The sequence below is a fragment of the Aulonocara stuartgranti genome (genome assembly GCF_965226115.1).
Source record: "Aulonocara stuartgranti genome assembly, chromosome: 10".
Taxonomy (NCBI): Eukaryota; Metazoa; Chordata; class Actinopteri; order Cichliformes; family Cichlidae; genus Aulonocara; species Aulonocara stuartgranti.
Window position 1 is genome coordinate 10495056 of NC_138946.1, and position 14846 is coordinate 10509901.

General features: G+C 37.9%; 1 protein-coding gene across 1 annotated transcript; it reads left to right on the forward strand.

Moving 5' to 3' along the window:
* Positions 1-1686: 1686 nt before the first annotated feature.
* sar1b (secretion associated, Ras related GTPase 1B) lies at positions 1687-14564 on the forward strand. The gene is made up of 7 exons (XM_082548466.1): positions 1687-1877; positions 5686-5761; positions 10088-10207; positions 10491-10556; positions 10741-10844; positions 12401-12532; positions 12808-14564. Exons 2-7 carry the CDS (start codon positions 5704-5706, stop codon positions 12922-12924), a joined length of 597 nt encoding a protein of 198 aa, XP_082404592.1. The 5' UTR covers positions 1687-1877; positions 5686-5703; the 3' UTR covers positions 12925-14564.
* Positions 14565-14846: the final 282 nt, after the last annotated feature.

Sequence of the window (14846 nt, forward strand, 5' to 3'; positions counted from 1 at the left end):
GCTCATTTAATTGCACGTGAAATACAACCTGCGATACTTTTTCCAACGTATGGTGGAATCCTCTAATCTAAGTTAAAGCACTAAAAGAATATGCTATAGTTTGTCCCCAGGTGAATTCTTTTGGACATAACTGTATGGAAAAAACAACCTTGGTTAGTTGGGAATAAGCTTCATCTTTATAATAGGATTAATGTAGTTTAATTCACCTTTTTTGCATTTGATTAAACAGTCAAGCACTGGAAACATTTAGACTTGACATTGAGTTTCCTTACAACTTCTATGAATTCCGAGCTATTTGTTTTGTCCTTGCATGCAACTGGGAAAAATCCAGCATCATTGTTTTGAAAGTGATAAGAAAGTCAAAGGGAATACATTTGTACATTATTTTTTTTTAATCACTGGGGAAATTCCATATGAATAAGAACTGGTGGACAAACTCCAAATCAGATGTTTGACCATTTTTGTCAAGAAATGCAGAAATGTGACAACAAAACTTTAAGAATAATAAGTCAGTTAACTATAATTTGTTAATTTTCTTTTTTCGTTTTTGCCAGGACTTTATCCTTCTAGTCATATGCACATAATATGATGTAGCCTATACATTTTGTGCTTATAATATAAAATGAAATAAGAATTGCTGAATGTAAAAATGGTCTACAAGTCCTATACATGTCAAATAATCTGCAAAATAATTACATCCTACATGACCTGTGTCTATCTTGGGATATGATGTTAGTGTTGTGGGTGTCTGACCTGAAAGACCAACACAAAAACTGTATAAAAAAATGAAATGAGCAGACTCTGTTTCATAAGAAAAATTAGATCCTTCAGTGTGTGCAGATACATGATGGAGATTCTCTATTACTCAGTTGTGCAAGCACAATTACTTCGCAGTGGTCTGCTGGAGGGTGGCACTGTGACTGGCTACAAATTTAACACTTTTGAAGCTGGAGAGCAGATCACTGAACAAACTGTTCCCATCATGGATTAATCCGGACCACCCTCCGCACCGGTTACTGTAGAGAGACCGCGAGAGAAAGCACCTTCTCTAACAGAGTGATTAAGCTCTGCTGACATAAGTACAGCTACATACCACATCACCCTCTATAATAAATAATATAATAAAATACACCTGCCTCGTAGAGAAAGTATTTGACGGGTATTTTTATTAATATTAATATTTTATCATCCTTAAAATCCTGTTCTGTTCACTCATGATATTGAGTTTATTCCTTCAACTTAGAACTACTATGAGATATCATGTGATGATTCACTTGATGGATAAAGTCCTCCTCAGAATGTGACCAGTTCCCAGGAGGACTATCTTCTGCACCTCCTGAATGGAGTGCAAGATTTTATTAGTATAGTTTTCCATTTCTTTCTTTCTTATTATTATTTTACTATTAATTTGAACTGCTTTAAACAAATGATTTTCTAAATATGAGATAAACAAAGTACATCTCGTCATATCAGAGCTGACATGGACTTGCCTAACGAGATTATTTGACTATAACAATATGAAAACTTGGAGCAAACCATCACACACGCGTTAATACACCGATAAAATTATTTAATTAAAAAAAAATGAGCAAAATATGTCCATGTTGGCTCTGAAACAAAAAGAAATCCAGAGCGGAGCTAGATTTTAGTTCCCCTGCCGGAAAGATGACTGTGAAACATAAACAGGAAGCGGCAGGGCAGAGTTTTCGGGGAGTTGCTGGACAGCCATTGCAGTGTCGTGGCTCAGTAACAAAACACGAAGGAGGAGAGAAGGACCTGGCATTTTGCAGGCTCTCTGGTTTTTTTGAGCAAGTGACCAATTTACATGAGTATTAGAGCGAACATACTTGTTATATTAATCTACACCTAGATAACGGGTAAGTTTTTTTTTTGTTTAATGTACTTGATATCTGAAGAGTCCCGTAAACGTTCGACATCTAGGCTAGCAATTTCTCCCGGCTGCTAATGTTGCTACGTTAGCATTTCTTACACCAAGTTTACTGTTACGGTGCTGGGAGTGAGGTGTACATTTAACTTGACCCGTTGTCATATTTATTTAAACATTGGTGCTTATTTCAGAGTTGAAAAACAGTCGGAGTATTGCACAAATTTCATGGTTTTAGCACGTCGAAGAGCCGCTTTTGTAGCTAACTGCTAGTTAGCTAACGTAGCCATCGATGCAACGTCGCCTAAGTGATAGAGAATATGACACGTAGCTAGAAGCTTCCTGCTAGCCGGTTAGCCGGCCTCGCCTTCTCTTTTCAAACTATACCTAACCAATATATATATATATAGGCGTGGCATGGTTTGTTGGCATTCTTAAATACAGTCCTCGTTGTAGTTTTTTGGCTGAAGTGTAACCTGGCAGAGACCATCAATTGCTGTAACATTAGCCGTCATATTGAAGGTTAGCTCACTTCACTGCTACGTCTATACTGGCTGTTATAACCCGGGGATTTTGACAGCCGAGTCAAACCGCATTCGTTGTCTTCGCAGTGTTGTGTTAGTTGACAGGTACTGCCTGAAACCTAAATGTGATAATAATTCATATCTTCTCAGAGGAGAAAATGTGCCCCATCTTAGTTTGGTAACACACTGCTCTGATAGGCTTTATCTAAGACATGAGCACTTTGCTACTAACACGCTGAACTAGGAATTCAAGAGGTAGATCACGTTAGTGTTTGAGGTAAGCGGTCTACATGGGTGACGATTTTTGATAAGACACCCCTGTTACCCATTTAATGTTGACTCAGCGTTATTGCAGTGTATTTAAATGTCAGATTTAATTATATTAGACATCTTAGTTATAACGAGTTTTTCTTTGAGGGCACATTTGAGTTCCCGAAGTCATCTTTTTTGTTGTCACAAGTTAAAGGTTCAAGGCAAAGGAGACAAATAAATATAGAGAAAATATAGTGGCCAATGAAATTAATTGCCTTGTTGCCAGTGTGTGAATGTGTGTGTGAATGGGTGGATGACTGGATATGTAAAGCGCTTTGGGGTCCTTAGGGACTAGTAAAAGCGCTATATAAATACAGGCCATTTACCATTTGTTGTTTCACATAACTTTGCAAAAGCGAACATTTGTAGCATAACTATTTTAATATATGTAACAACTAATTTCAAAACACAATTTCTCAAAGTACTGAGCAATTGAGCACAAAATTTTACTGAGCATATTTAAAAGTAAAAAAATAAATCAAACTAACAAAAAAAACTTAATGTATGTGAAAAGTTTGGGGCCCACCTAGGGCTGTACGATATAAGGATATATATCGGATGACGACATAAAAACGTCTATCGTTTCATTTTACGCTATCATTTGTTTCGTGGTGTTGCAAAATAAACTGTTTATGGCAATATTTTTTCATCGTTTTGATGGTCACTGTAGTGGCTATATTCATCTCTTTCTCTTATATTTAATATAACCACACTATGGACGGACAAGCGCCTGTTTTTATGCATTGTCATCAGCAACAATGATGGTAAAACCATCGCGTCCGCTTGTTTATTTTCCACATAAACCTTTCTCAATAAAGCTCAAGATCCTGTTGAGACTTTTCAAAATAAACTGAATCACGTAAAATAGTATGCAGAGTATTTACCAATGAGAAGCAAAAAAGAGCCGTCAGGTGCTAAAAAATAAACCTTAGACTCAAACGTTAGAACAGGCTTTTCCCTGCAGCACGCTGCAAAGAAAACGGCGGCTGTTACAACCTATGTCTAAAAATGTGTAGTTTCATGCATCGGTAAAACACTCGACTCCAGATATATGACGCCCAGCTAGAAACACTTCAGCTACCCGAGATTCACAGAATTTACAGAAAATGTTACATTTTTGTGATTTATATCGTTATCGGACGATAGATGTTTTATATCGGGATATGAGATTTTGGTCATATCGCACAGCCCTAGGCCCACCTAATAGTTTTTGCCTTTTCCTCAATCGTATGACATGAGAATGGATTTTTAAGAAGTTGTTTCTTAGGGGGTGTTCTTTTAAGGAATCTTGTTGTCTATTAGATGGCCAGGAAAATTCATAAACTTCTGTTAAGATAACACAGGTAACGTTGACATCTTAAGTGGGGACCATTCGTCCTAGAGGCCCTTTATGAGGAAAAAAGAAGGCTGTAATGGTTCGGAAACCTTCTTCATGGATAATCAATTTGATCAGAGTAATTCACCTTCATGTTTGCATTACATTTTTATTTGTTTACTCTAAAGACCCATTCCTATTTTCCCTTTATTTTGATAGTGTCTGTGTCTTTCTTAGGGCTACCGTTTGGTTTGGGTGAGCTCTTGTTCTCTTGTTAGAATATTGTCATTGTTCATTGGACTCTGAGACAGACGGCAAATGACAGAGCAAGTCAACAACAGCAAAATGTAGTAGAGCGTCAGCATAGTCTTTTAAAGTTGTTCATGTGTATTTTTTAGGGCATATATTTACCCGTCAGTGTGTCAGAAAGTCTTCTGAGATTTACCGACCAAACAGAAGATCTGTTGGCATTTGGCTTTTCATTTCAGACCCTAGTAGTAGCAGTTGGTCATGCTTGATGATCAGTTTGCACATCTTGTAAACGACACCGCCAAATGCAGTTGAAACAGAGTAAGGCAGCAGACTTCAGGCAAGCTTTTTATGGCCACATGCATCTTTTGCTTGCCGAATATTTTACAGTCACTGAGGCAGGCATGGGAGCATATCGGTCCACAGTGTGGCACCAGCTGACGTGTAGTTCAGCTGTATTTGCATGATCTTGACCTTTGTCAGCCTTATACTTTAGCCCTGGAGTTGTTTTCATGTTACGTAATTGGGGCCAGAGGTCTGTACCAGCTTACCTTGCTGTGATCAGTGTGCAGAGGATTGAAAAATGAGATGAAGTTGGAAATGGAGTGCAAAAACTTCTTATTGGAGAGGGGATGTTTGCTTTTTCTGTCCTCCCTTTTATTGAATGTCATAAGCATAGCTCTCACATATTTGATTGGGTCACTTAAATGGGAGACAAAGAAGCTTATATGAAGTAGAAATAAAAAATGAAGACTGTAAAAATGTGTCTTACCCAGAAAAAAAGAAGAAAAAAAAACATCTGTTACACAACAGAAACTGCTATTGATTTCATACTTGTAGTAGTTATCTGAGTCTGTTTATTTTGGAATTTTTTTTTAATTGGCAAACAATTAGGCTACCCCCATTTAAACGTCTTAGACGGCATAATTTTCAGATTAAAGCTCATGTTGTCTGTCAAGAAACTGTCAGATGGTATGTGATCAGGGTTCTGAATCTCCTGTCCTTCTGGAACAAGATAATCATTGGCTGTAGAAAGGCACTCACTGTTCTTATCAGCAGTTGCTAGTATCTGTGTGATAGGTTGATGCAACTGGCATATTTAGTTCTTAAGTTATGTGTTACCCTTTAATTGTGTTTATCACTTAATATTTTCAGATACTTTGGCAAGTTGGTTTTTGCCCTATTTAAAAAAAAAAAAAAAAAATCACAATTTTACAACTTATAAAATTTGAAAAGTACTGTTGAATCAGATAAGATATTTTCTTTAAATATTTAAAAATTTTGCTTCACTTTACAGCACTTATCAGTCCAAAGGGGGAAAAATACCCTTCTCTGTGAATTAATTTGTTCTTTCCTTTGTTTTGAATCCTCTTTTTTTGGGGGGTGGGGTTGTTTTTCAGGATTCAACAGCTCCGGATATGTCATTCCTATTGGAGTGGATTTCTAGCGGTTTCAATAGCGTACTACAGTTTTTAGGTGAGTACCAACTAGGGATGGGAATCAAGAACCGGTTCCCAGTTGTCCATTTCCTTGGACTACTGGGAACTGTTAGTCTTGTTGGTCTGCTTGTCTATCGATCCAGTTATCGGTTCTTGCACTTGCCAATAGTGACACAGTCTATATTGTGGATATGACATTACTTTTATTGTTATTGCACAATAGGATGAGAATGCAATGGTAAACTGGAAACTCCATCTAGGACATAAACACCTGCATTATGTTGCTAACACAGCTTCGACTCTTTGCAAGCATCTAGTCAGACAGCATGCTAACGCTAAGCTAGCCAAGAACGCAGGGTGATGTTAAAGCTGAGTGACTGCTGACCCCAACCCAGCCAGACAGACCCTAAACTTCAAAGGTAACAAACTGATGAGCAGACAGGCTGCAGCCTCCGTTTCAACAATAGAATTACTGTGTTGATCACTTTGAAGTGTCTTTGTGCTGGTGTTCATCATTGCTTTGTGTTGTCAGTTTTGTGTTCATACCTAAACACTGAGAGAAAGATCATATTATTATCATTATCTTATTCCAGTGTTTTTCTAATTTTTCTATGTAACTTTGCACTGTCCACTTTCTGCTGTAACAAAACAAATTCCCCACGTGTGGGACTAATTTATCTTATCTTATCTTTTATCTTTGTGACTTTATTAGGATAGCGATTTGTTTTGGTGTGTGAAACTGTAGCCTCTGTTTGTATTGTTAAATGGTAATTATGAGTCAATGCATTTCAGCTATGTTACAGTCAGTGTTGGGAAGGTTACTTTTAAAATGTATTCCATTACAGAATACATGCCCCAAAATGTATTCTGTAACGTATTCCGTTACGTTACTCAATGACAGTAACGTATTCTGAATACTTTGGATTACTTAATATATTATCATGCTTTTTACAACAACGTGAATGTACTATTGCTGTGTGATTTATTACTATTACTGAAGGTCCGCGACTCCGAACTGTAGTAAAGGGACCTCTGACTAAAACGGCGGGGTCCCTGTCGGCTCGTAGCCGAAAACTAGCTTTACTTTGTTGTGTGGGTCAACTTTTCTTGCGACAGACAGAGAGAGGCGTTGAAAGACTGCTCCAACGGAACTTATTGTTTTCGGAGGAAAACACGAACACAGTGTACAGTCGAGTCTTAATAGCTTACTTACAACTGGGCTCGTCAGGCACTCTTCTTGGCTGAAGTGGTTATTATTATATTTACATGCTTCCAGCTCCCGTTTTTCCTCGATGACAACTCGTACCTTTCCACTCCCCTTTTTCTCCCTCCTCGCGCTCACAGACACATAACGTGTATGGCAGTCCATTCTCCCTGCAACACGGACTACACTGCCCATGATGCTACATTCTTTAGAGCTATGCTTGTAGCATTCTGCCTGTTAGCTTAGCACAACAACAACAACAACAACGAAAAGGCGCTCTCTCACCCAGGAAACACACAGTCGCAGAGAGAGAGAGCGTCGCCCTGTAACCATGGCAACCGTAACGCTGCCGCCTGGATCAACAGAACGTAGCTGTCAAACAAAACCCAAACAGTCCTGACCCGCGACAAAATGAAACAGGAAAGTACCGCAGTGTAATCCATTTATTTCAACAAAGTAACTGTATTCTGAATACCACCCTTTTAAACGGTAACTGTAACGGAATACAGTTACTCATATTTTGTATTTTAAATACGCAACGGCGGTACATGTATTCCGTTACTCCCCAACACTGGTTACAGTAAGATGAAAATAATGTTACGAGTAAAATTAATTACTTTCTCCTTGGAGTGATAATTACTTTTTTGAGTATTGACTAACGCTGATCTGCTTGCCGCTTGGCAGATCAGTGTTACGAGAGTCCATCTGTTAGTCGAACCTTGGATACAGGAGAAACAATGCGTTTTTCATCCTGGTCATGGAACACTGGACCAGCTCTTGGTCTGCATAACTGGCAATAAGTTGGACTCATTCCTGGTGGGTGATGGGATCCACCAGGGCTGCCCTTTGTCCCTGATTCTGTTCATAATTTTCATGGACAGAATTTCTAGGTGTAGCCAAATAGCGAAAGGCTTTCACCTGGGTGGTTTCAGAATCTCATCACTGCTTATTACTTTCTAGTATCAGCTGATATTTGCTGGAGCCACAGCTGTAAAAGCTACTGGTCATGATATCGGTTTGGATATCTGGTGAGAGGGAAACATGAAGATGAAACCAGGAGATGTCCTTACTGAATCATCAGAGCTGAACAGGTGAAGGAGAGACAGGTTTACCTTTTTAGGTGACATGAATGAGTTGAAGGGAAGTTATAAACTGTTTCTGAGAGACAAATAACATCAGGATCCTTTTCTAAGTAGCTGACAGCTGGTAACTGTGCAGGGGCGGGTCAGGGGGCCAGGTAGGGCATTAACAGGGAAAGGGGGGCACAAAGAAATACTTTTCTTTCTTATTCTCATTTAAAATGTCTCGCTTTTAAAAAATAATTATCTGAATCTTACAACCAAAGTTTTTATCTGACGTAAAATGTATAGAAATCATACATATACCAACAGGACAGTGTACATCACTGTCACAACAGCGTTTATTTTCATTCAAAGGCTTTATGGCTTTAATACCTGGTGGGCCGGTCTCTAGTCAAAATGCCCAGGCCGATTTTTTTTTTTTTTTTTTTTTTTTTTTTGTCCCAGTCCAGCCCTGAAGTCAGCTGTGACGTGAGGACTATATATACTGGCTGAGAGTGCTTGAAACTCGCTGCAATATCCACCTAAACAAATAGGTGTTGTCCCTCAGGCAAAACCTTTCCAAAGTTTCACACAGAAAGTCTGATCTTTCCAGGCTGTTGCAGCATCTCCCTCTGTGTAATATGGATATCTCTGAGCGGTGAACCATGGTGGTTAAAAACTGACAGGATTGCACATGCATGTCTTCAACCTGTCTGCACCTCCATGCAAGGTAACAAAAATTGAGAGATGCATGATCAGGAAAAATGCACCAAAGCATGTTTTAAGCGTCACCTCTGGCGTCTGCCGCCATTTGCTAGGGAGACATCAGGTATAATGGGCCATTTATTCAATCCTGACCCTGTTGACATAAGAGGGACACAGTGGGTAGTACAGCTTTAGTTGAGATCTGATATCAAATATAACTGAAGGTAAGGTATCAAATTAGAAATGGAATAAGTTGGATTGGTACATCCTCACTCATTATCTCCTAATCCACGCTGCAAAGTTTTATTGTTGTTCATAAAATATTTTTCAGCTGCAGCCCTTGTCAGGAAAATGCTTTGTTTTGTTTCACATTCTAACACATCCATTTTTACACTCTTACACTTTTGATTGTATCACCATTTTTTGGAGTGGTCATCATTTTTCAAATTCTTTCTATTGCTTCAGTGTATGTCTTTAGTTCCTGGTTAGAGCTCTAACACACGGTAGCCTATGGGTTATGGCATTGCCATTTTGCTCCCTGAAAGTCGCTCAGCTTAAAGCTTTCAGTGATGTCCACATGCTGCGTAAACATGAAAGCCTCATAAAGGATACATCTCTCAGAAACATGACAGAATTTTCCACCCTTCTTTTTTTTCCCCTCTTTTCTTTCTCTCTCTGAGTGTCCATTTGAAATGTGTACCAGCAGCTCTTTTCCCCAGGGTGTGCTGTTCTAGTTTCTGTGTTCGAACTGCTTATATGAAACGGGCGTTCCTGTTCTCCCAGTTAGACAGGTCGCATAGTGCTGCTGTAAGTAATGATGTCATCCAGTTGACTGACTCAGAAATGTTATAAATCCACCAGGTATCACTATGCTGACTCAGAGTTGTAAACACAAAGGCTTGTAATCTTGTTAGGAAAGTTGATCAAGGAGTGGCATAACTTTGCACCTTTTATGTTTTGAGAAAGGTTTTTTTTTATATATATATATATATATATATATATATATATATATATATATATATATATATATATATATATATATATATATATATATATATATATATATATTTTTAATAAATGTAAAAGAAAAAAGAAGAAGAAAGAAAAATAGTCAAATCAGTCCATCAAATTGGAAACTAACTACTTCTTTTTAAATAATCATTGTGTGAATTTGAGAAAACCAAAATGGTGTTCTGATTTATATAAACTTATGTGGATTAAATGTCCCCTGTAGTTCTAAGAACAGGTCTGAGCTTGATAGCCTTTGTTTAGTGTCACTGATTTGCTTTAAAGGTTAAAAAAATATATAATGTGATTCAGCAACTTAAAAAAAAAAAAGAAAGAGTAGTAGCGTACAGGTTTGTGTTCTGAAATACTTTTGGCTTTCTTTCAGGACTGTATAAGAAATCCGGCAAGTTAGTATTTCTTGGCCTGGACAATGCTGGCAAAACGACGCTACTGCACATGCTCAAAGATGACAGATTGGGACAGCATGTGCCAACTTTACACCCAAGTGAGTTGGTGCTTACTCTGTCACATGCATGCACGTTCACACATGCTCATTCGGTTATGTGTCAAAAGACTATCAATACAAAGAAATGGAGGCAGCTTTTACAGACATTTATATCTGTTTTCTTGTTAACAGACACTTTTAAAGCAGATGCTGTTGATTGGATGTAATATCATAAATGTAACGTACCTATGTGTAACATGCGCTTGGATATTCCATATGGAATTGCATTAAACTGATGTTTTTTCAGTATCTTTGCTTGACTAATTCATTTCCTCCCCTCCAGCCTCAGAAGAGCTGACGATTGCTGGTATGACTTTCACCACCTTTGACCTTGGAGGCCACGCACAAGGTGTGTCTGTGTTCTGATAGTTTTTGTATTTTACTGATTGCATTTTGTTTTTAAGGAAACAACAATATTCATTTGTATGGCTAATGTACTTCAGTTTTCAGTCTGGTTAGCCCAAGGTTAAAACAGAAGAGAAGTTGACAAATAAGATTTTTTTTTTTTTTTTTAATTTTGTTTGTTCACTCAGCCCGCAGGGTGTGGAAAAACTACCTCCCTGCCATCAATGGCATTGTCTTCCTTGTGGATTGTGCAGACCTCGGGAGATTGGGTGAATCAAAAGCAGAACTTGATGTAAGTACCCGCAACACACGTGGTCCCCATCACATCGCTAAGCGTCGTTTTTGACAGCTTTTAGTATAATAACAAAGAGAGAAATAAGTGTAGTTTTGGTTATTCATTGTGCATGTTACCTTTTACCACATGTATTTGATAATTGCAATTTGAGAAAAAAATGAGAGGAGATAATAGTTTTTGTTTTTCCCCAGTAAGTCCATATAAAGATACAAAGGGACCATTAAAGAACTACTCATAAAGGGATTATTTCTTTCAGAAAACAAGTAATCATGTAGAAAAAGAACACAATATAATTAATAATTATTTTAAAAATAAGAGAAAAAGGAAACATGTTGAAAAAAGCGTGTTTGTATGAAAGCGGCACCACAATATTATTGATCACAATTGTTTGCCCAATGGGTACCAATATTATGGGAATTATGATAGATTATACAAAACAGTATGGCAGTTTTTCTTTATTCAAATGTTTTTTTTAAGGGTTTCAGTTTGTGGTGCATTAATCTAATGTCTTGGATGTTTCTGAAAAATCTGCTTCTAGCCCCGCTTCTTAAAAGAGAGGGGTTCATTTCTCTTCCCTACATGTTCTAATCTACTTTTCAACCAGCCGACCAAAGGGATATTTCTGGTAACTAATTTACCAGTTTTAGAATAGTCTGAAAGGCAAAAGCTGCTCACAGAACATCCAAAACTGAGCAAATTCTAAAAGTGTAACATTGGCCAGTCAAATGTTTTGTTTGTATTTTAGGAGTTACAGGAAAATGTTAATCACACTCTTTATTTTCTAATTGTGTTTCACAAAAGCATGTTTTTTGCTGGCTTTTTTAAATTTAATTTTTAAATGGACAAATCTGGGTGAATGATTAATGACCTGGCATGGCTATAAGAATCACTCCTCCTCCTTGTATTGGAAAGAATTTAACCAAACTTGTGTGCAAGTTTGTTTAAATTCACACCAGCTGTGTTCAAGGTCACATTTTAGTTTTACAGGCAGTAACCTATGAACAGTGATGGTTCATAAGCCAAATGAGCTACAACGTCATTGTTACTGTGGTCTCCTGTCTGACTTCAAGTCACTAAAAACTCATGCTATTCAAAGGCTACTACTGTCTACTAGTTACATATAACTTAGTCAGTTAGAGGACAATCAAAGCAATAACTGTGAGAACTTACTAGAAAAAATTATAATAGCCATAAACGCTTCATTCAAACACCGCATTTTTAATTATTATTATTATTTTTTTTAAATAAATCTGCTCGTGAATTAATTTTTTCCCTTTAATTTAGAAGGGACGATGCATATTATTGAAGATATCAATGTAAATATACCAGAGTTAGCTAAAAGGCTGCTCCTCATCTGTGGTCTCTGACAGGTCAGACAAAAATAGTGAAGAAGAAATTTACCCCACACTGTCAGACAATGTACAACAATTTATTAGCCATTGTTTGAGATGAATTTTAAATGTGTTGAAGCATTGTCTTACTTTTTGGAATATGATTCCAAATCTACCTTTACCTACCAATACGAATGTTGTCACTCTCATTGACCCACCCAGGCATTAATGACAGATGAGACCATCGGAAATGTGCCTATTCTGATCCTGGGCAACAAGATTGACAGGCCAGAAGCCATCAGCGAGGAGAAGCTGAGGGAAATCTTCGGATTGTACGGACAGACGACAGGAAAGGTGAGACACCGTCCAAGTGAACCAAGGCTTTAAAGCTCTAAATGCTGAAGAACAGAAAAAAATATATATAAGTTCATATATCAAAATGTGAAAGGACCAACAGTCCTAGATAAATCCCTGCCTGGTTCTTTTGCATAACATGTCAGATATTTTATCAATGTAAAAGACATAGGGGATCATGTGCAGTAAATGAGCCTTGTACCAATGTGTTGTGGTCCCAAAGTGGGTTTGGTTTAATTTTTCTTTCTGCTTTTTTTTTTTTCTTCCATCCTCAGGGCAACGTTCCCTTGAAGGAGCTGAACACAAGACCACTGGAGGTGTTCATGTGCAGTGTGTTGAAGAGGCAGGGCTACGGTGAGGGCTTCCGCTGGCTCTCCCAGTACATCGACTAAAGAAGCCAAGCCCCGTGACACGCTGACACCACCACCACCACGATTATCAGGGCGAGCGCTAAATCCAACCATTCGAGTCGCCCACCGTTGCCACCAGTACCATCATGCTCAGCCCCACGTTCGGTTAATCAAGTCTACATCCACCTTCAGAGAAACCAGTACAACTTGATCCCAATAGACTTTTATTGGTCGAACATTTGGTTCTGCACTTACAGCATTCATACCTGTACATGAACACGGTTGTTTCCATCTCTCGCTTTTTTTTTTCTCTTCCCCTCTTTGAAAGAGTAACATAGCATTGGTTCCACAGCAAAGGGTGTTCAAATTCAAGTGGATGAATCTTTTCTATGTTGTCTGTCCTCTGCTGCCCCTTTCTCCCTCGCTCCCTGCGATCTGTTGATAATGATGATAGATGCATTATAAGTGTAAAACTGTACATGATTCCATTTATATAATCAACAATCCAATGCCTCTCCCCCACCCCCTCTTCAACAACATGTTAAACAATGAGAGAGAGCAACATAGTTGTATACATTGCAGTACACTTTTTTAACAGTAAAGACATTCAACATCGTATTTAATCGCAGTGTTTTTGTTTTTGTTTTTTTGCTTTCCCCACATGGTTTCAATAACTAAATGAAGTGGCCACATGCACACCCCCCACTCTATACATGTGGCTGTTTTACCCATTTATTAAAATGGAACAGTGCATTGATCTTGGTGTATCAGAAATGTGATGAGTTTCTTTAGGTTATTTGGAAGTTAAAATACTCTCATCCCAGGCTCTGTGGGCACAGTCACATTATATTGAGTCAAAATAGTCAATAACACCCCCCCCCCCCCCCTTTCTTTTTCTCTTTTTTTTTTTCCTTTCTTAAATTTACATAAGAGAAGCATGGGGTGGTAACATAACTAACAAGAGGAACGTTTTAATAGAAGTAATACTGGCTGTAACTCTGATAAGGTTTGAAATTGTGTAGGTAGCACAATGGTCAGTTGATGCAAGGAAGACTATTTAAATAAATTAAATGAACTTTGCAATAAATATCTTTATAATAACATGCAGTAAGAAATGAAGCGAGGAATAAAATAAACAGCCAGATGTAACGTCTAGTAGTCATCACTGTTAGAAGTTCATACTACAGATGTACGTTCCTGCTCAGACCTTTTCACAGGGTTAATCTAGTGACCAAGCAGAAGACACGTCCCACAGTGGGAACAGGTAGATAGGCTTAAGACACCTAAGAAAGGGACCATATATATGAAATGTACACAAACATCGTACATGGATTTTGTATTTCTAAGTGGTATCCTTTGATCTATGTGCATTACCAGATACTATTATGCATGCCTTGTTCTTTTGAGTTTTTTTGTTTTATTTACATTTACTCCACAATACAACAGGAGAGAAGGAGATGCCAAAATTCACTATGAGATGATTGTTATGTTTTTGTTTTTATTTTGTAAGGAAACAATGGAATTGCGCATAATACATACTTTTTTCTGTCCCTGTCCCTTTGTGTCTCTTTAATTCCCTCATGACAAGATGATGAGCTATTCCAGCAAGGGTGGGACTTACTGTTGTTTGCATCATATGAAATGTAATAAATGTTTGCAATGAATAACAGGCTAAACCTTGATCCCCAATGTAGACTCCTTTTTTCCCCCCCACTTTTCTTTAATATTAATGTTTTTTCCATCAGCAATCAATTGGTGCTTCACACCCAAGCGCCTTATAAATCAATGGAATTTTTTTCTTCAACATTTTCCAGATGTGGTTCTTTTGAAATCACATTATATTTTTGTGAGTTAATAACATCCAAGAGCCTTCATAACTTTAGTTCAGGGGAGACAAGGGGCTGAAAAACACATTGAGGCCCTGCAACCTAGTCAGTCAAATCTCTCCAAGTGTCATGTTCTAA